A 20,673-nucleotide genomic window follows, 5' to 3' on the forward strand; every position below is an offset into this window, starting at 1 on the left:
GGGATTACCAAGGTGGTTCCTGGGTGCTTTGCTCCTTGTGGCTCTTTAGAGCTCTTGACCCCCATTTGGAAAATGCCTGTATTCTATTTAACCCCGACCTTGGCCAACACATACACCACGCTGACAGCAAATGCAGGCATGAATCCTTCTTAACACGGAAGAGGTAGGAATGCTTCTCTGTTGTCTGATCGCAAAATAATTGACACATTGAGAGACAAGAGAAAGAAAAATGACTAGTTGAGGTTTTTATATATGTTCATTGCTTCTAACATGTTTTTAAGAACAAGAAAAATGCAACATCAACTACTCTTAGAGCGAGTGGAGCCACCATACTGTACAGTTTTGGGGTCAGGCGGCCAGGCACATTTATCATTAAAACCAGGTAACAATACCCCACAGCAAAAGAAAACCAGCCGGAAGTTAGCCCCCATGACCTTTTTTTTTCTTTTTTATATATATACACATTTTTTAGAATACTCTGCCTTTGAACAATACAAACAATAACAACAACAACAAAAGACAAACAGGCTTTATATTAAAAATGTCTCTGTTCTTCATTGTTACTTCTAAAGCAGCTTGGAGGACTTTGCCACTTGGAGTGTACTGCAAATTGACTCCACTAAAATGATCTTGGTAGGGTAGCAGCACAGGATTTGATATTCTATACTCATCATTTTTGACAATGTAAACCTTTCATAAAATAGTATTTCGCTTAAAAATGAGAATCATTCAAAGGTCTGATCATTCTGTTCCCTGAGGCCTGCCAGGGAGGTCTGGCTTCATACCATGGGGTTCCTGCTTCTTGGGGTGGGGCACAGGCGCCCCCACATTTCAGGAAGAATATGAAGGAGAGCCACGAAAGGGCCCCGTGGAAAGACGGCAGGAGTGCTCTAGATGGGTTTCTGTCAAAACAGACCACACAGAGCAACCCTCTGAAGGTCAAACCATCATGGCCAGAATTTAATCCCCTGGTCATTTCCCGTCTGGATTTTCAATGGAATGAATCTCATGGGTTTAACCAAACATGTATGTCAGCCTAAATAATGCGTTAGATTCTGATTTGCCCAGGGACTGGTAAACCTTCACGGAACAAGGTCAAAGGGACAACAGCTACATCCTTCACAATAAACAATTCTGTTGACGTGGAAATGCACATAACTCGGTTGAAGCAAAGCTCCACAGTGGCCAGTATGCTCCAGGGTTTTCAGGTAGCCGAGACCCGGGGCTTATCTCACCTTCTCAGAAATGCTTTTAAAGAATTGAGACAAAAATCCCAAATAGAAAAATGAAAATTTTTGCTAACAAATAGTGTAGAGGCCATTAACTAAATACAATTTTTAAAAAATGCTGAGATGCATGTATCTTTTCTTAAAGCAGCTTTCAAAATATCAACCACAGCATTAAACATTGAACATAGTACATTCCAAAGTTAATACAGATAAATGGTATATAATGCAATAATGCCACAGTTATTCCATGAATGTCTCAAAGCTGATTCTAAGCTTGAAAACAATATTTTCTAGTTTATTCGCTGGCGATTTCACTTCTTTACTACTTCTCTAGAGTTTCCACCACTGATTTTTTTGGGGTGTTTTTTCTTTTTTAATGCCCCAGGATGTACAGAGAATTCCCACATTCCACACCTGGAACTCCCCCCCACCCCCTGTCAGGTTTTCCAAAAAACAAAACAAAAAAAACCCCAACCTACAATGACAAAGTAATGTGTTGCATCATTAATTCCGTAGACATAGGTCAGTTAATCCACGACATCTCATTTCAACGCTTCCTTTAGGATTTAGGACTTTCCCCAAAGTCATTTAGAGCCTCGCTTTCAATTGCGCAGCCAGCGCGCACGCACCGCGGCCACACCGCGCCCACAGGCCGCAGCGTTCCCTCCTGGTGGCCGCGGAGCCACCTCCCTCTGCAGGGAAGGGCGCACAGCCTCTGTTTCCTGCCCTCCACAGTGATAAACGTCTTAAGAGCCCTGGCTTCCAGGTTCTGCGCTCCACGAGGCAAGGGGCCCGGCCGGAGGGCCCAGGCCTACGACTGTTCTTTCTGGACAGTGGGGTTCTGAGCTCTGTCACCTTCCAGACATTCCGAGAGCACGCTGCTCTGTTGAAGACCCTGCGAGCAGGCCCGCGAGTGCCCAGGCTCAGTTCCAGGACGAGGCCTCCGAACGGGGCAAGACTGTGGCCTCTTCGGGAAACGCAGGCACTTGTGGCGGCCTGATGCTTCTGGATAAGTCACCAAGACGTTCGCCTCCTCGCATTCTGGAGGACTCTGCTTCATACACAGACAGAGCCAGTACTGGGGGGGGGGGGGGGGAGTGGATCCAAAATGTATGAATATACACATCAGGGCTTAAGGTACTGGATGCTATTGGATAAATTGCTAAAATGCTTCTCGGCACAATTGGTAGCTTAAAAAAATACTTTCCTATGGTTTCACGGCTTTTCCCCATCACTGTCCTTCAGTGTGGAAATCTTGGCGGAGGATACCAAGTCCATCTGAAGTTCCCCAGTTTTTTCTTCCAACCGGGTATGTACCATGTGAGCCATATGCTGTCTTTTCTTCAGGCCAGGGAAGGATGGACTTCCCACCGACCGCCTTCCCTCTCTTCGTATTGCAGCCCCCAGGGCGAATCAATGCAAGGAAAATGAACACCTTCTTCCTAAACTCCAGCAGCCACACACCCGGCTTCTGGAACAGTCAAGTCCTTTGTCAGTTTGTTTGCTCTTCAGATGGTGAGTCAGTCCAGCCAACAACATGGAAAACAAATCCGTGTTTATAGGCACAGGAGATCCAGGTGGAGCTGCACAGGCTTGGCAATTCGTGGTAGGGTTTCCAAAGACAGGAGGTTCGATGGGACTGTCTTAAATAAATAAATCTTTTTTTTTTTCTTGATATTGTAAAAAATAAATGGTATTTCCCTTTGGCAGTAAATAGCTGATTCGACGCTGAGCCTGAAAGCTGTTTTTGTTTTGTTTTATGTTTCATTTTTAAGAGACCACAGCTTCGTTTCATGGTACATCACTGGCAATGCATATATTTCTACTGCTTTAGTGAACCTTTTGCATATTTGTTTGTGGCAGGCCTACTGACTTCACTTGTGGCCCAGATAGGCACCCAGGGTGATGCAAGCTCCCACCAGGGCCAGACTGAGCAGCGCCTTCAGAGACAGCCAGGAGAAGTCAAACAGAGGCTGCATGGTGGGGCCGTACAGTTCCACAAAGGCATCCTGCAGGGGCAGAGACGGGGAGAAAAGAAAAAAAAAAAGAGAATTAGAGAACACGGGATGCCAGCGTACGGAGAGAGCAGCATCTGGCCTGAGGACCAGACGTGGGGAAAAGTAAAACACCCTTTTGGGGCAGTGAATCAGACCCACTTTTTAAATTCTCATTCAAGAAGTATTCACGGGATCCTATTAACAGGCCAGGTACTGCAGAGACACAGCGGTGAGCAAAGGAGATTAAAAGTTCCTACTTCACCAAGCTTTTATCTACTTGTGGGCCATAGACGGTAAACAAAATAAGTGTATCAGATAGTGTGCTATCAGATAGCTAAGTGCCAAGGAGAAAAAGAAAACAATAAAGGCAGAAATATTGGAGGCTTCGCAATTTTAGCTAGCATAACCATTCCTAAAATAACAACCAAGTATGGAACGCTTACTATCTGCCAGGCGCTTGTAATAAATGCCCAGAACACATTATTTTATTTATTCTTCACACCAGTATCATGGAGTCATTTTATTTGCTTCTGTCCTGTAAAGGGGAGGGGGAAAAACTGGGGGGAAAAACAGAGGTGAAGGGATTTGTCTAACCAGTGGCCAGGGTCAGGATTCGAACCCAGATCCAAACCTGTGTTCTGTGGTCTGCCAATGCTCTCCCCAGGCTCACAGCAGCTCTGTGAGAGTGCTCCGTCTGTCCAGGGTGCTGGTGCGGTGGACACAGCAGGGTGGCCTCCCCTGGTGGCATGCCTAGCCTCTGAAGTCAACAACAGGGCTCTCTCCCCTCCAGGAGTGGGCCAGGCTGGATGACCACAACCCTGCATTTAACTCAAGTTGTGAACTTCGCAAAGCATGTGGTCACTTATGGTCAGTTACGTGTCACTGGACACACAGGTCCCTGGGGAAGGAAGACGGCTCCTCTCTTCCCTTCCTATTGCTGCATAGAAGTCAGGTCTGCAAGGGCTACGATTGGAGTCGTAGCAAAGTTCTTTGGATGGTTTCAGATTGGACTGAGTTGGGATTGGACTGTATGCTCGTTTCTTAGATTTGTTGGGAGACGTTTGTTGGGTCCAATGAGTAGTTGGACAACTCTCTAAATATATCTGAATATATAAATCAGTAAATGAAATTCTTTTCACTTGGTATGAGTTATTCAGGCACGAGGAGAATAAGACCTACTTCCACATTACTCCCAACAGTGTGGCATCAGAGCACATGATTTCATCATGTGAGTCAGTAAGATACTCCTATTTTGTTGCACTGCTGTGTGGAGGTGGTTCTGACAATGTTCAGCGTTTTTGTCTCTGGTGCTGTTCGTGGTTTTGGTACATGTAGGTTCAACTGGCACTTAAAGTTTTCTGAATTCACTCATTGGTTTGAATTCTTTGGCCTAATGCTTCACCTGATGCTTACTCTGTCTGTTGGAAATTATTCCTTTGATATGCAACACCCTCTGGGACTCTGAGGAGTGGTCTTGAAGGTGAGAGTTTAAGGCATCATTAGGGGAACGTCTCATGTCATTAAATATAGATTTACACAATTATTTTTCACAACTGTCTAGTATTCCATTTCATATATGCTGTCCCTGATTTAACTGAATCTTTATCTTCTTTAAATTTTTTTGTTTACGATAGTAGACAATATCACGATACGTTTTTGTATATGAATTCTTGTCTACTTGCTAAGTTGCTTTTGGGGGCCAAAATGAAATGAACCCCGTTGATCAGTCATCAAAATTGTCCCCCACGAAAAGGTAGGCCATGAGGCATTCTCACTCTCTTACTGGTGGCCCTTGACTGGTGACACCTTCTATAAAAGTCAGACAAGACTTTAGGGCAGTGGTTCTCACTGGGGGTAATCTTGACCCCAGGGTACACTTGGTAATGTCTGGAAACATTTTTGGTAGGGGTGCTGCTGGCATCTAATGAGTAAAGGCCAGAGAACCTGTTCAACATCCCACAGTGCACACGATAGTCCTCAGCCCAAAGTGCCAACAGAACTGAGGCTGAGAAACTGTGTGAAGAAAAGTCTGGGAGAAATTCTGATCTTGGGTCACAGAAAACCTAATGGCCCGTCTCATGTGTCAATGGCCTTGGTCAGATGAACCCAACATTAGTTAGTTAGCCTTGCACAAGTAACTGCTCGCCAGCAAGTGGGTGCCCTGTACTTGCGGACATACTAACATTAACTTTTACCAGGAGAGGGCGCAAGGGCTTACTTCTTTTTTTAATCTATTGTTGACATTTTCTAAATTTGAGCCTGAGAAAAGCAAGGCAATAGACATAAATGAAATACGTGTGTAGCGTTCTCAGTACAAAGCCAAGGTAACAATCATGACTGCTTGTCCAGGAACATACTTTCCCTATATATAATCAGGGATAAATGGGGCAGGAAGGGGTCAGGACAGATTTATGAGCAGGAGAAACTCTGCTTCTTGTAAAGTGCATCCCAGGATCCCAGAGACACAGCTGCGAACAGCTCCTAGCCCACCCTCCCATGCTGCTCACTCCAAGGCCTGGGCAGGCCAGAGCCTCCCACCGCAGCCGATGCCCGGAATCCTTGAGGATCCCTGCGCTGGAGGCAACATGCCTTGACATTGAGAGGGTCGATGGCCAGGCCCTGCCTTCCTTTAGTTACCAATGGGATTTCCCGTGGCAGGACGGGAAACCAACTAAGCCCCTTGTCATCTGACCTTCCTGGCCATGGAGCCATCCTGAGAAAGTGGGCGAAGTGGAGACAAACTGGGGCTGGCCTTTCCTCCCTGTCTACCTGGTGCAGGATTCTGATGCCAGGGGGGCAGAAGAAACGCCTCTCCAAATATCCCTGCCACTCTGGGGACGTACGGTTCCCTCTCCCAGCCACTATCCCCTCATGTAAATAACTGCACTTCTAATGGACTTAATGGGCTGTTTCTGATGTGCATTATAAAGAAAAAACATAATTTCTAGACTGAGATGAGCTAAAGTAGCATCTCTTGACCCAAAGAATGAGCACAGAGTTGCTGACGCAGCCCCAGGGGTCTGGGGATGTCTCTGGGCTTGGGGCAGGAGGTCTGGGTGAAATCCCAGTTTTGACATTTTATTGCTTCTGACTTTGAACAAATGATCCAATGCTGAGCCTCATTTATTTTGCCCATAAAACTGGTTGCTGTGAAGATTAACGTAGGCAACTCAAAGCCATTTGTAAATGTGGCCTCGAATGTGAACTAGGGGTTGTGTTCACTTTTGCGCCTGTCTGCCGTCTTGCAAACCTGCCACATGGCTCCTAAACCTGCCCTGCCCCCCAGGGGCTCTACTGAGTCTGCTCTTTCACAGGAGCAATTTGCCAGCCCCCCTCCCCCCAAGGAGTCCTCTTTTGGTTCTGGAGATGCCTAGTCATTTTTATAGCAGTTATGAGTTAAAATGTGCAAATATATACGTGATGTGTTCTGGGCAAAGATGGGAAGTGGTAACACACTGCCCAGCTACACTTCCTCAGAAATTATGAAGTCAGGTGGTAGGTCTGAGGGGTGTCATTTGAGCCCCCCACCCCAAGACTGAACCGGGCCCCCAAGCGTTGCCCATCTACGACTGCAAAGTGCAAAGCAGACCCTGTGATTTCAGGACTGGAGGTCCTAAAAGTACTTTTATAGAGAGTCTTCTTGCTTTTTCAAACATCCTGATTAGGGCGATTTCCGAAGTCTGTTTGAACAGTCTGTCATTATTTGTTTAAGTTTGAAAGCTGTTTTAAATAAACACATGCTCATTTTATGTATTAAAAGCAACAAAGAGGGAAAAAGAGAACCTGAGCCATCGTCATGTGATTCGGATAAAATCCCAGTCTGTACACTTAGGGGACACCGCAACCCTTGCTCACGTCTGGACCAGCAGGAGCGCTGCCCGGTTCCCATGACGTGTGCGGCAGGTTCTGAGATGGCAGCTTTCTCCCTTTGCTGACCCCCACCCCTCAGAGGGGCTTCTCCATGGACTTCAAATTCAGAGGCCACAGATGGTCTGAGGTCCCAGTTCTACCCAGAGCTGGCCCACCAGGGCCGAAGGCCAGACTCCCCAATCCCAGGCCCTTGCTGCAGAGTAGAAACTAAGCCAGGGAGGTGTGAGACCAGACTCAAGACTCCCAAGCAGGGCGTACAGCCAAAGCGTCCTCTGCCTTCTTGGGGTTTGGTCGTGGGACCTCTCCCACCAGATATTCTCTCTCTCTCTCTCTCTCTCACACACGCACGCATGCACCCCTCTCCCTTGAGGCAGCCTGCTCTCCAAAATTTTCCTTTTCCTTCCAGTACCCTTCAAGAAGTTTCACTTAAACCTGATTCCAAATAAAATGAGATTAAGAAACAAAATGAATCAGATTGGCAAAAACTGAAAGGAATACTGAGTTCTGCTGAAAAGGATGGGGTGGGGGGTTGGGGAATCCCAGATATTTTTATACAGCTGATGGACTCGCAGGTAAAGATAAATTGTATTTGCATTTGGCAATGCATAGCAGAAGCCTTAAAAATATACCCTTCTGCTATGAATTCCACGCCTAGTTATTTATCTTGAAAAAAAATGGTAAAACACAGGTTGGTTCCGATAGCTAACACCTGAAAAGGACTGAAATGTCTGAAAATATGATTGGTTAGGTAAACTTATGGCACATCCATACAGTGGACACAGGCATTAAAAATTGTACCCTACAAGGACAGATATTCTTGACATAGTTCTGAGTGAAACAGGTAACAGCTAAACCAATGTCTATATGGTCAGGCCCCTGCCTCATGGTGGTTCGCAGATCTCCTTAAACACTAGGAAAATTTAACATGACCTGGTTGGATATAAACAAATTAGCAATTCAGCTACTTTCCACAATCTCTGAGCTGACTGTGGATCTGGACATTATATGGCCATGGGAGATCCTAAGGGGGAAATCATCCTGCTCCCTCAACAAGCCTATGATCCAGTGAGAGATGATGGCTCTATGTACCCATTTGAACTAAATAAAACCAACGCATGCTGCCATTTTGTATCCTGCACCAAGCAGAAGATCCTGTCAGCAGTAAGAGGAAAGTAAAAAGAAAATCAGATAGTGCCAACAGGAAATCCAACACTGCTATGGCATGTTTTTGATATTTTCTGTTTTTCATGGTTATAATGCTGTCTCCATGGGTTGCCTTCTTGACAACCTGAAGGTTTAGGGAAGAAAAAGGAAAAGAAAAAGGTGAACCTTGAGCTCGGAGGAACCTCCAAGTAAGCTCAGACCCACACTGGTAGAGCAATGCCCAGGAAAGCCATCAGCCCTTTTTGCGGTAGTTTGAGACAAATGAAACCTAGACAGGCATGGCGAATTACCGACTGTCCACACTGATCAGCAGATATGGGACGGAGCAGGAGAGCAGGGGCTGGGGTTATGTCCTCCTGCACTTAATGGGTCAGAACATTGGCCAGCAGGTGGTTCTCCTCTCTGCCTCCCTCAACTTGTTTCCTCCCATCCCTGCCCTTCCTCTGCGTCCATCCTGACCCCATTCTGCGGCAGCCTCATCTGGCCTTCCAGGAGTTGCTGAAGTAAATAGCCCAACCATGCGGACCAGTGCTGCTCTAAACTCGTGGTCCCCAGATTCAGTGAGTTCTGGAAGCTGGTCAGCACCCCTTTACTTGACCCTGGTTCAGATCTCTTCTCTGCTCCTTTCCATGACCATTCTGAATAGCTACCAATTTTCTCAAGTGTTTTCCCCTTTTGGCAACTGACGCTAGCCCCTCTTCTCTGAGAAAATCGGAGCCGTTGGGCGAGAATCACCACAGCTTCCTGTCCTGGCATACCCACTGATTATAGTCCTATCTGTCCTTCTCTGCTCCTTTCCACCCTCCATCATTATTCCACATTGCTTCTAGAACCTTCTTCCATCTGAGAAACACCCTCCAGAGATCTCCAATACCATCCTTGTGGCTAAATTCACCGGATGATTCTCAGGTTGCATCTACTGAGTGCTTTGACATGCTGGACACAGAGAGGGTTGAAAAATCTTTGCATCCTGGCAAATGTCTTCTCTGCCTCCTTCATGGGCACCTCCTCCTCTGCCTGCCCTGCTAGGTACTCAGTGATCCCTGGGCTTCTGCCTTGACTGCCTTGACTTCTCTCTTTGACCAAAGTCCTTCACTCTCATGGTCTTAAATCCCATCCCTCTGATGATGACTCTGAAATCTTTATATCCGGTCCCACCTGCTCCTCTGACTGCCAGATTCCCATTCCAGTTACTTCCCATGATGTCCCCCTTAGGCCCCCATTGCAGCCTAGTCTGTCCCCAGCTGGAATTATCACAGCCCCCTCAAGCAAGCCGGCCTCTGTTCCTGCCTTCCCCATTTCCATGCTATCAAGGGAACCCATGCTCTCAGAGTCCCCTAGAGCTTTTCCTCTTCTTCACCCCCTCTCCTGTTCATTGGTAAAGCCCACAGTGTGAAGTTGGGTTCCCCCAGAGGCAGACCCCAAGACAAAGATTTGGGTGTAAGCAGTTTATTTGGGGGATGATCCCAGGAAACTACTAGGGGAGCAGGAAAGCAGCCACGAAGTTACCTTAACCAAGCAGGTAATTGCTGCTGGCCCCTGGGGCTTAATCCTGCTGGGATAACTGGGACCAGTGCAGAACATGAACCTTTTGTTATCTCACTAACGTGCTAGGGAGCTGGGGTATTTATACACCATCTCCCTCCATTCACTGGCTGAGGGTTGCTCCTATGGAGGCATCAATATTCCAGCATTTTAGGCCAGCTGTGTACAAAAACAAGTGGATCCTGGAGGCCAGAGGAAGCCCTTGGGGGAAGAGATATGGATGCCAATGCTGGATCTTGTCGCTAGAGGCCAAGCTAGTGAACACTGAAGTGGAGGTAAGGGCAAGGGGATCAGACAGGGCAGTATATGCACCACGGATTTGACCACCACCACATTTCTCTATCCCCATTACTGTCTGTCCTTGAGATTAGCGCTGTCATTTCCCCTCTGATCTCCTCTAGTCTTGTGCCCTGGCCTTCTGCCTTCTCTCCATTCTGCAGGCAGAGTCATCTGATCAGAACCATGCTTAAGTCTAAATTCCTTAATGTGGCACCTAAGCTCTCAATATTCTGACCCCAGCCTAGTTCCCCTGGTCGGCTTCTGTCACTTGTAAATGAACTTGGGTTCATTCAAGGATTCAGTGCAATCATTTTCTCCAAGCCCCCTAGGTAGAGCTAAATAATCCTCAGCTATTCCTTGCCCCCTGTATAATCTGAAGACAATCTGTTTATATGTCTGTTTTCTTCTGATCAACTATTAGCACCTGGGGGTACAGGGACCACATCTTATTTATCTTTGGATCCCCGGAGCCCGTGTCTGCCATACATTAGGCACTCAGCAAATGTTTCTGGAACTGAAATAATGGGTTTCCCAAACATATCTTATAGATGATATTTTTTTAAAAGGAGGATGTTCAAAAGACAAGTAAATGACAAGCTAAAATAAAATTCAGTGGTTTTTTGTTTTGTTTTGTTTGTTTTTGCATTGGTCTCTGGTGTCTTCCAATGAGGGGCTAATGTTCAACGTTGGCTCTGACTGGTTCAGTGTCTGCTCCATATTGGTTGTTAAATATTTTGAATATCATCCCTATCTGCGTGCTTTGAATCTCCAAGAGAGGGATAAGCTGGTATTTTCCAAAGTCATTTGACCATTTACCGCCTGCCCCCCACCAGGGAGATTCCTGGTGCCAAATGAAGACACACTTTGGAAATGCTGCCTGGAGGTAAAAAAGCAATAATCCCGGACACTGGCGAGAGAGGCAGCGTTGGTGCCTGTTGTACAGGATGGGGGTGACTCAGAGGTCCCAAGCTGTTGGTGGACATCTATGGAAACATAAAGACCTCCCCATAGTAACGAGCTGGCATTCCACAAAGGAGTGTGAACCTCATTCCCAATAGTCTCTAGGACTGTCCCAGAGCACAGAGCCTACTATTGTACCATTGCCAGGCAAGAGTGAAGATGCTGGGAGAAAGAGAAAGGAGGCAAAGGAGAGAGGGAGAGAAAGAGAGGGAGAGAGAGAGAGAGGGAGAGCGAGAGAGAGTAGAGCTGAGAGCTCTCCCTGAAGACAGGGAGGCAGTGATTCTCTGGACTCCAACTTTGGCTGAGATCAAAAGGGGAAGCAGGCTGCCTGGGGTTCTGTGAGTGGTGGCCAGCAAAGCACACGCGAGGAAGTGAGGACTTTTTCTACCTGAATAAAGCAGCTGGTGAGGAAGTGACTCCATTTCCCCCTTATCATGGGCTCAGCAGGATTTCCTCTGCAGCCACTTTGTGCTGAATGAGTCTTGAGGGTTCCGTGTACATATCAGAGCTGCTTTGGCAGTTGCCAGCTTCTGTCTCCTAGGGCTCTTCCTCCAGCGCCTCCCCCCTTTACTCCCAAAATATTGATTCCGGGTTTGGGGGAAGAGGAAAGGGAAAAAAAACAACCGCCGTGGAGCACCTAACGGAAGGACACACAGCTGTCTGGCCTGCAGACTGTAAAGAGAAACCTAACGTGAGAGCCACGATGACTCTTTCTACCAGGCTTGGAGGGCTGCCCCCCAAAGCCATCTGCAGTGAGAGGGGCTTGATCCTGGAGAGACCGGGAGCTCCAGAGGAGGGGTATGAGCTAGCTGCACCTCAGGTCAAGGACATAAAATGAAACCTAAGCTAAGTGTCATCTGGATGTAACTAGAAACCTGCTAGAGAAATGGCAGGAGATGAAAAACCCAAACAAAACAAAAAACAAAACTTGCCCAACTCTCCAAGTAGGTCTAGGGAAGTTTTGGTGTATTTTGTGATGCAAATTGAGTGCCGGATGCAAATCAGGCAAGGCCCTCAGGAGCTAGGGAGGGCAGAAAATGAGAAGCCCCAAAAGTTCCTTCTTTCTTGAGGTGGGCACTGTAGGAAAATAATTTGCAAAGGATTCTGATGTTCTGGGGGGTCCTTCAGCCACGGAGGGGTCCTAAGCCACGTGCCTTGTCCACCTACTGGAGGAGACCAGAGCTGGCCATTCCTGGGATCTCCCAGGTTCTGTTAGTCTAACTGCCAGGGGGGGGGCGGGGGGGTTGGGGGGGTTGGGGGGGGGGGTTGGGGGGTTGGACCTGGGGTAGGAGCCCAGGCACACAGACAAATCTACCCCGCCCCAGCTATGCAAAAACTGCAGGGGGAGGGTACTCAGCCACCTGCCTGCTTAAAGTCCCTCCTGCCAGGAGGTGTGAACAGATCAGAGCCTCCAAAGACTGTAGGTGGAAATGGGCAAAGCAATGCCTCCATAATGACGTGTGCTGAAAATATGTTAATAGTTGTGCCGTTTGGTTCATTGTGTTCATACAGTAAACCAAAACCACGGAGTGTTAAAGGTCACTATCTACACTAGATTTTGAAATCTCATCTTCAGGTTGCGCATTCGTTTACAAAGCAGACATTTTTGTAAGATGCTGAGGAGTCTTAAACCTAAGTAAGACACAGGCCCTTCTCTGTAAGACTCACTTGGTCATATATGTGTGTGTGTGTGTGTGTGTGTGTGTGTATAATATATATGTGTGTATATATATGTTCTCTCTCTCTCTGTATATATATATATATATTTTTTTTTCATGCATTCACAGTAGCCTGAACGGGCATGAGCACTTTCTCAATACACTCAAAGCACTTTGTGTGTGTTGGCACCTCTATCCTGCAGTGCTCTGGGGAGAAGAGACACATGCTGTTGTCCTCATGGCACAGCCATGCTTAAGCACACTTAGGTAATCTGCCTGGCAGTGTTTTGGCTTTAAAATAAAGTTCCTTCATTTTTCTCCCTTACCTTCCTCATTCCATTACCTTCTTTTGGCTAGAAGCCTCTGAGTGCCTGCGTTTTCTGGCACTTGGCCCCTTCTTGCTTTGGGCCCATGGCATTTTGACTGTGTGAGGAGATTATGATATTGTGTTGGGTATGAAAGTCCATGAAACAACAACAAAAAAGTGTAATGGTAACTCAACAGTAGCCCATTTAAGAAACCAGCAAAGATCTGAAGAGACATTTCACTACAGAAGATACACAAATGGCCAAGAAATTCAAGAAAAGGTGCTCAATATCATTAGTCATTAGAGAAATGCAAATCAAAACCACAATGAGATGTCACTTCACACCCATGAGCATGGCTAAAATGTAAAAAAATGGACAATAACAAGTGTTGGCAGGGAGGAAGGGAAACCTCACACGTGCCTGGTGGGAATGGAAAGTAGTGCGGCCACTGTGAAAACCAGAGGTAGGTGCTCAGAAAGTTGAACAGTTACCATGTGATCCAGCAATTCCACTCCTAGATACGGACCCCGAGGTAATTAATAGTATGTGTCCACATGAACGCTTGTGCATAAATATTCATATCAGCATTATTCAGAATAGCCCAGAGTGATAACAAGCCAAGTGTCTATCAACTGGTGAACAGGGAAACAAAAGGTTTTACTTCCACACAAAAGAATATTATTCAGAGCCACAAAAGGAAACGGAGCAGTGATTCAAGCTACAACGTGGAGGAGCCTTGAAAACATGACGCTCAGTGAAAGAAGCCAGACACAAACGGTCACATTTGTATGATGCCATTTATATGAAATGTCCCAAGCAGGCAAATCCACGGGGACAGAAGTAGATTAGTGATTACCAGGGGTCGGGGGTGGGTGGGTAGAGAATGATGAAGAGTGGCTGCTCATGGGTATAGGGCTTTTTTTTTTCCTGGAGTGATGAAAACCATTCTGGAATTACACAATGGTGATGGTTGCACAACTTTGTGAATATACTGGAAACCAGTGGGTCAATCACTTTAAGTTGAATTTTATGGAATGTCAATTATCAGAAAAAAAATCTTAATTACATTTCTCATACTTCACAAGAAGAGGACTCAACTATTTTTGCATCGTGTGGAATCGGACAGAAACATTGGGTGTTCTGTAATCCTTGCTTCACCAGTGCATGGGAGGTGGGGCTCCTTCGGTTAGGAATGCACAATTATCTTTCTTTTCAGAAATTTTTACAATCGTGGGAGGTGGCTTGGTGGGTAAAAACTGCCCTGAATGAGAAGTCAGGATGGCTGGTGCTGATCTGGGTGAGCAACTCACTTTACCGTCTGGGCCCTGAGTTTCCCTGGCCTGATAATTTATTGGTAGCCTATCTGCAGTCTACCATCCTGGGCTTAGAGAGCTAACAATCTTATTCTCCATCTTTCCCCCTGCGTCTCCTACAATGTGATTTGGAATATCCTGATGCATGTCAGAAGCTGTAACCCCAGCTACTAGAAGCCACTGACCTGGTTCCTCCACCTCCCTCCTTTCTCCCAAATCCATACATGGCTTCGGAGCCTCTTGCCGTCAGCTCCATCCTCTCATTCTATCTTCTCTCTAGCACAGTAGCCGAGCTGCCATGGCCTCTGATGGGTGTGTGAGTGCTTCTCATCTTGGTTTCAATGGTCATAGTCCAGTTCTGTCCCACAGAACTCTGTGCCCCTCCTGCCAATTTTAATTAGAACTGGTGATGCTGGAGTGAAGAGTAGTTGGGAAGCTTTGCTTCTCCTCTATATTAACAAGTCTCTCCACTGCCTGATGTGGGCTGGAGATTCCTTGGGCAGACTAGTATTTGGAAGATATCCACCAACTGTTCTTCCTTGGTTCTGGAGACACAGGCAGGGCTCCCTCCTCCGCTCCCTCCCGCTGGTCTGGACCTGCCTGGCCTCTCGGTATAAGTGAACGTGAACTTCATCACCCTGTGCCTGGTGGCAGGTGAGTGTTGCCTCCCTGTAGGTCACCATCTGGGCCAAGAATGCAGGGTTCCACCGTGCGCACCTGCTGCATGGCCTGCCAGTGCAAGGTGCAGTCGGGGTACCTACCACTCTCCTGCCCCAGCAAGAGTTAATTCATGAAAATATGCCAAAAATGGGAACTGAAAGCAGATGCTTGTTGAGTTCTGTAGCTTGGCCTAATTGCTGTCATCAAGACACCACTGCAGGGGGCCGGTGGGGAAAGGGGGTCCCTCATTTATTAAACGTGGAGGGCCAGAATTGGGGACCGAATGTCTGATGCTCATTTGTTTAAATCAGCAAGTGTTGACTGAGGTTGCTGGTGGTGGGAAGTACAAAGAACCCGCATTTCCTAATAGGAACTTGCTGAAAGTGGCCTCAGACCAGGAGGGGGCATGTCAGAGTGAAAAGAGCAAAACAGAAGGCGTTTGCATGGGCGCCGTCCTCAGCAGGGCACCGCCAGCCTCCAGTCCGGCCTGGTTGGACACTTGCTGGCAGGACTGGGTAAGAAGTTAGCATGGGCATCTTTTCTAGATGCGCCGTGATGCACTGGCTCCAGGGTCCTTGCTTTGCCAACAGGCTCAGACATCTGTCTAGGACCAGATCTGCCCCTGATGGTACCCATCCTGGTGTTCTCAGTCTGTAGCAAGTAAGTTGCAAGCTCTGCAGAAAGCTCCCAGGATGCTCCAAAGTATCCTGCTCAAAGGTATCCTGAGACCTAATAAGCTTTACCCTGTTCCCAGTTCTCCAGTTCTGCAGGCCCATGAGTCACTGTATGATGGTCAAGGCGATCCCGGAGCAGCCCATGACAGAAGCCTGTCCCCTACACTACCGGATCTGTCCTCTGCTGGAGCCAAGCAAGTATACCCTCTGCGCTCTGGGGAAGAGGCAGGAGCATGGTGGTGAATGCGCTCGGTGGGTTCCATATGGCCGTGCTAAGGAAAATCTGCTTTCATTTTGTACTTTATGATTTAGTTCAGTTCACCTGGAAAGACTCAATGTGAATAAAAACAGATGCGTTTCAAGGCGCATTGCCTGGCTCCATGACAATTTTCTTCCTTCCGCATCAGATGGTCTTCCTGTGTCCAGGGAAGAGAGCGGACCTCTCCCTCACAAGGAAAATGCATGCAAAGTCTCGGTCAATGGCAACAGCCGTTAGTGCCGGGACAAAACCCCGGCAAGGTCAAGGTGGTGGTTCTGCATTCAGGCTCATTAAGGCAGGGATGCAGATACGCTGGCCCGACTTCCCATCTGAAGAGATGTTTAAAGCGAAGGACAGTGCATGCTTCCTGTTAACAGAACAGTGCAGGGCCATGTTTACAGGGACAGAGAGAGACAGAGAGAAGACAGAGGCTCAGAGAGATGGAGAGACAGACCCAGAGAGACCCAGAGAGAGAGACCGACACGCACACAGAGCCGGAAGGTGCTCATGGATGGGCTTCAGGTAGCGGGGGCTGGAATCCTGCATGGGCACCGCTTCCAGGGGACAGCAGACAGCCACCCGACCTGCTCTGGACATCACAAGGTCAGGGTATGACACATGCTCGCGGGGGGAGGCCTGTCATTGTTGCAGGCGGTGGCCGCTTACAAGGAGAGAAGCTGTGCCCCGGGGAGCCGGACTGCCCAGGCCACCGTCGTGTCCTGCCTGGTCACAGTTGCGGCTGGCAGCGAGGAGCCCGGGGGACCCGTGGGCAAGGGGTGGAGCTGGCAGGTCAGATGCGGGGGGTCAGTGCCCACGGCTCCCTGCACGGCCTTGCTGGCTGCTGCCAACACCGATGCCCTGGAGCAGGTCAGCTCGGCCAGGCTCACGATGCAAACACGCACGGAGCACCTGCTCTGGGCCCAGCACCGCACGCAGGGCTGCCCGGGGAAAGCAAGTGCCATGGGGTCGGTCTGTCCCTACGACAGGCTCCCTACACCCGACACGGCGCCTTACCCGAATCAAAACCTCCACATACACTCTTCCAGGGGGAACGACCCAGAGACGGCAGTGTCTCACTAGAAGTACTGTTTGCCCCTAAGGTCATCAGAAGAAGCTTATATTTGGGCTGGGGGAAAAGTCCTCCACGCAGGACTTTGCATCTAGCAGATTTGCTGTTTCCACGGAGGGAAGCCCTTGGCCAAGCGCATGAATCTTGAATCCACGTGCAACATGCTTTTCATAACAAAATCAGTGCGAACTTTGGCTGGCTGTCCCCAGCCCCGCGTGGGTCTTCTCTCACCAGCACGGCCCTGGGTCCTTTTGGCTTTGCTGTGTCCTCTGGGCATGTCTGCATCGAGCAATCCAACCACAGTCACACCACTTAAGGGAAGGACTTATTTAGTGTCTCCTTCTGGGATGAGGACAGAGAACTATCTGTGGTGCCAAGCCCCATGAGGTGGCTCTTCTAAATGACATTAGACAGAAGAGACCGGGGCCAGAGAGGTTACGCAGCTTGCCCAAGGTCACACAGCTCATGGTGGCAAAGCTGCAGTTTGAATTAGGGCCCCCGCCACCCCCAGGCATGTGCTTTTTCAACCCCACTTTGCTTCTCCTGGGGGACACAGTAAAGAAGTATAAGACCAAGGCCTCACAGAGACACGCAGTGAGCATGGGAGGGTAAGCAGCGAGTCCTGAGGAGTGCCAGGGAGAGCTCAACCAGTGCGTGGGGAGTCTCTAGATGAGCTGGAGGGGACAGGAGCTGAGTCCGAAGGAGTCTGCTGGAGGGAGGCGAGGGAGGGATGGCATCTCGGGGCATGGACTCGAGGTGGGAGCTGGTGGGCACACCGTGGCAGGTCCCAGGGTGGACCTGTGTGTGTGGCCCGGGCGAGCCAGAGTGAGCAGGGCTGCATGGACAGAGGGCAGCCCCGTGATTAGGGAGAGAGCACGGGTCTCAAGGACCGGCCCCCGGCGCTCTGCAGAGCTGGATCCCACGGGAACGTGGGGGGCATCTCATTCCCCAGTCTGCGGTTTGGCCCTGGGGGCCCATTCCATGCACGCGCGCCACCTCAAGAGTATTTAAAAATGCCGTGAAGATAGAGACATGATTCCCTAAGGAGGAATTCCTTCCACAGGGTTCAGGAAAAGCCCTCCTATTTACCGGGCTGCTTCACAGGGAATTCTGGAATGTGAAGGAGGCCAAATTTCCTGGAGTCACAAAAACAAATCCAACGTGTGGCCTATTTAGAATATTAAAATAGGTGGCCCGAGAGCCTCTGCAGTGGTGAGTGGGTTTCAGGCCTTCCGAGGGTTCCTGCTGAATTAAAAGCGATCGGGTCCCCATCAGGCATGGACGGGAGCGGCTCCCCCACCATGGGCACAGGGAGGGGTGAGGGCAGCCCCCACCCTGCCCTGACCCCGCTCAGCAGGCCGCCGGCCAGCCAGGCTGCTCCTTCTCCCACCAGGCATCACCGACTCATCTTATGACTGTAACAGCTTGCTCTGCTGACTTAAATTTGGAAATTTTTCCTAATTTAACAAAGCCAGAGACCTTTAAATTCCTAGGAACCTGCCCACAGAGCATTTTACGAGAACCCATCTGCTCGCTGGGTGTTTAATCTTTTAATGTTTCGTTCGGTTTGTTTCTGGAAGGCCAGCGTGTGGGGCGAGTTTGTGACTGCTGCAGTCAGGCCAAGCGAGCCAGAAAGCCTTTCTTTAAGATGTCAGGAGTCGTAAGACAAGAAAGATGTTCAGGGCGACGTCTCTAACACCCCAAATTAAGGATGGAGAGCGAAGGCCAAACCCTTGGGTCTGTCACTCCTGTAGGAGGGGCTCTGAGCTCAGCTCTATCCTGACCGCAGGGCACCTTCCATCCTGCTGGGTGGCTTGAGGTGCAGAGAAGGCCAGGCAGAGCCAGTCCTCCACCACCTCACAACTGAGCTTGACTCCTCTGTCACACAGAGTGTTTGCTCCTCTTACACCCCAGATCCCCTTCCCCTGATATACCCTGTGGTTCTCCATTCTCTTTGACTTCTGTTTGCTCCCCTGTTCTCTCCTTGTCTTGCTAAAGTTCATTCCTTGGCTCTGTTTTTTTTTCCCCCCTGGTCCCCGTTTGCCCCTTTCTGGGACAGGCCTGCTCTGCGTTTTCTGCTGGTAGTTCCCCACCCTCTCAGACGGAAGAGGACTGCATGCTAAAGGAACTCGCAAGGCCCCTGTGGCCACGGGGAGGGTTTGGCTATAGGTGTCGGGGGCCCTCCCGGCTCTCATCCTGGTGAGGGGACCCTGGTCATGGACACGATGGGAGAACCTGGGCCAGAGTGAAACCTGCAAGGAAGGGGACGAGGTCGTGCAGGGTGTCCTTGTGGCCGTCTGACCCTGGTCGTCTGACCGGATGCCGGGCCTGTGACCCTGGCTGGAGTCTGAGCCAGGTGCTTGCTCCACAGCCTCCGTTAACCCCTGAGGGTTTAAATGCTGGCCGGGTAGTGATGGGACAGCCGGCGGGGGTGGGGGGTGGGGGTGGCGTGTGGTGGACTGAAGAGAACACAAATGTCCAAATGCTGCTTTTTCTGAGTTTTTACCTCTGCCAAATTCTTGAAATTCTTAAGTCTTACAACTGTATATGCTTCTCTTTTCCATGTAAACCTGAAACATCATTTAAATGGCTTTTGAGGTAGGGGCACCTGGATGGCTCAGTCGGTTAAGCATCTGACTCTTGACTTTGGCTCAGGTCATGATCTCAGGGTCGTGAGGTTGAGCCCTGCGATGGGGAATCTGCTAGAGATTCTCTGCCTCTGCCCCTCCCCCTATGCCCGCCTGTTCTCTCTTTCTCTCTGAAATAAATAAATAAATCTTTTTTTAAAAAAAGATAAATGCCTTTTGAGGTAATCCTAGCCTACTAAAACAACTTGAAAAACTGCAAAAAAAAAAAAAAAAAAAAAAAAGATTATTTCACACACGCCTTGAGGGTTTTGAAAAATGCCTGACTCTGGGCATAAGTTTATGATGAATGGGTTACAGATTCAAATGGCTAAGTTTTACTAACTTGGTACATCACTTGGAAAGATGGTTTATTCAGGGTAATTTCAGGTTTTAAAAAATTATAATTTCGTTGCCATCATGTCTATAAGATCTTTTGTTCAAACTTCCAGACATAAAAGAAATAGTCCTAGGGATGTAGTGCACAGTGTGGTGACTATAGTTAATAACACTGTACTGCATTTTTGAAGGTTGCTAAGGCAGTAGGTTTTAAAAGTTCTGTTCACAAGGAAAACACTGAAAGTACTATGTGTGATGATGGATGCTCAGAGACTTATTGTGGTGATCATTCCACAACATATACAAATATTGAGTCATTGTTGTACATCTGAAACTAATATAAAGTTATATGTCGATTATATCTCAATAAAAAAATAAAACCTTATTGCCATCGAGTCCATAAGACCTTTTGATAAGAAAGTAAGAATTCCAAGTCTGAATGTATGACGATAGAAGACATCCTTTCAAAGGCAAAAGTCTGAGCAGAGCTGTGCGCTGCTTGAGAAGCTCATCACACTATCCATGGTCACATGACAATCCACGCAGTGGGCAAGCTATGGGGCCCGAGTGTCCATAACTGGCCCAGGCTCTCTCTTTGCTGTCAAGTGAGTCACCTCTCCAAGTTTCAAGAGCCTCATTAGTGACAAGAAGAGAAGGCCTCACATGTCCTCTGAAGGCTCTCCCGGGATCTAAGTTTACATTAACTTGTAGATTATGGGGACTCT

General features: G+C 48.3%; 1 protein-coding gene across 1 annotated transcript in view; it reads right to left on the bottom strand.

Moving 5' to 3' along the window:
* Positions 1 to 232: 232 nt before the first annotated feature.
* Positions 233 to 20,673, bottom strand: part of BCL2 (BCL2 apoptosis regulator) — a 171,269-nt gene continuing 150,828 nt past the window's right edge. The window contains exon 3 of the mRNA XM_041739332.1: positions 233 to 3,238. Coding sequence (XP_041595266.1) covers positions 3,104 to 3,238 — 135 coding nt within the window. The 3' untranslated portion in view covers positions 233 to 3,103. The remainder of the gene's footprint in view (positions 3,239 to 20,673) is intronic.

Source organism: Vulpes lagopus, chromosome 24, assembly GCF_018345385.1.
Source record: "Vulpes lagopus strain Blue_001 chromosome 24, ASM1834538v1, whole genome shotgun sequence".
Lineage (NCBI taxonomy): Eukaryota > Metazoa > Chordata > Mammalia > Carnivora > Canidae > Vulpes > Vulpes lagopus.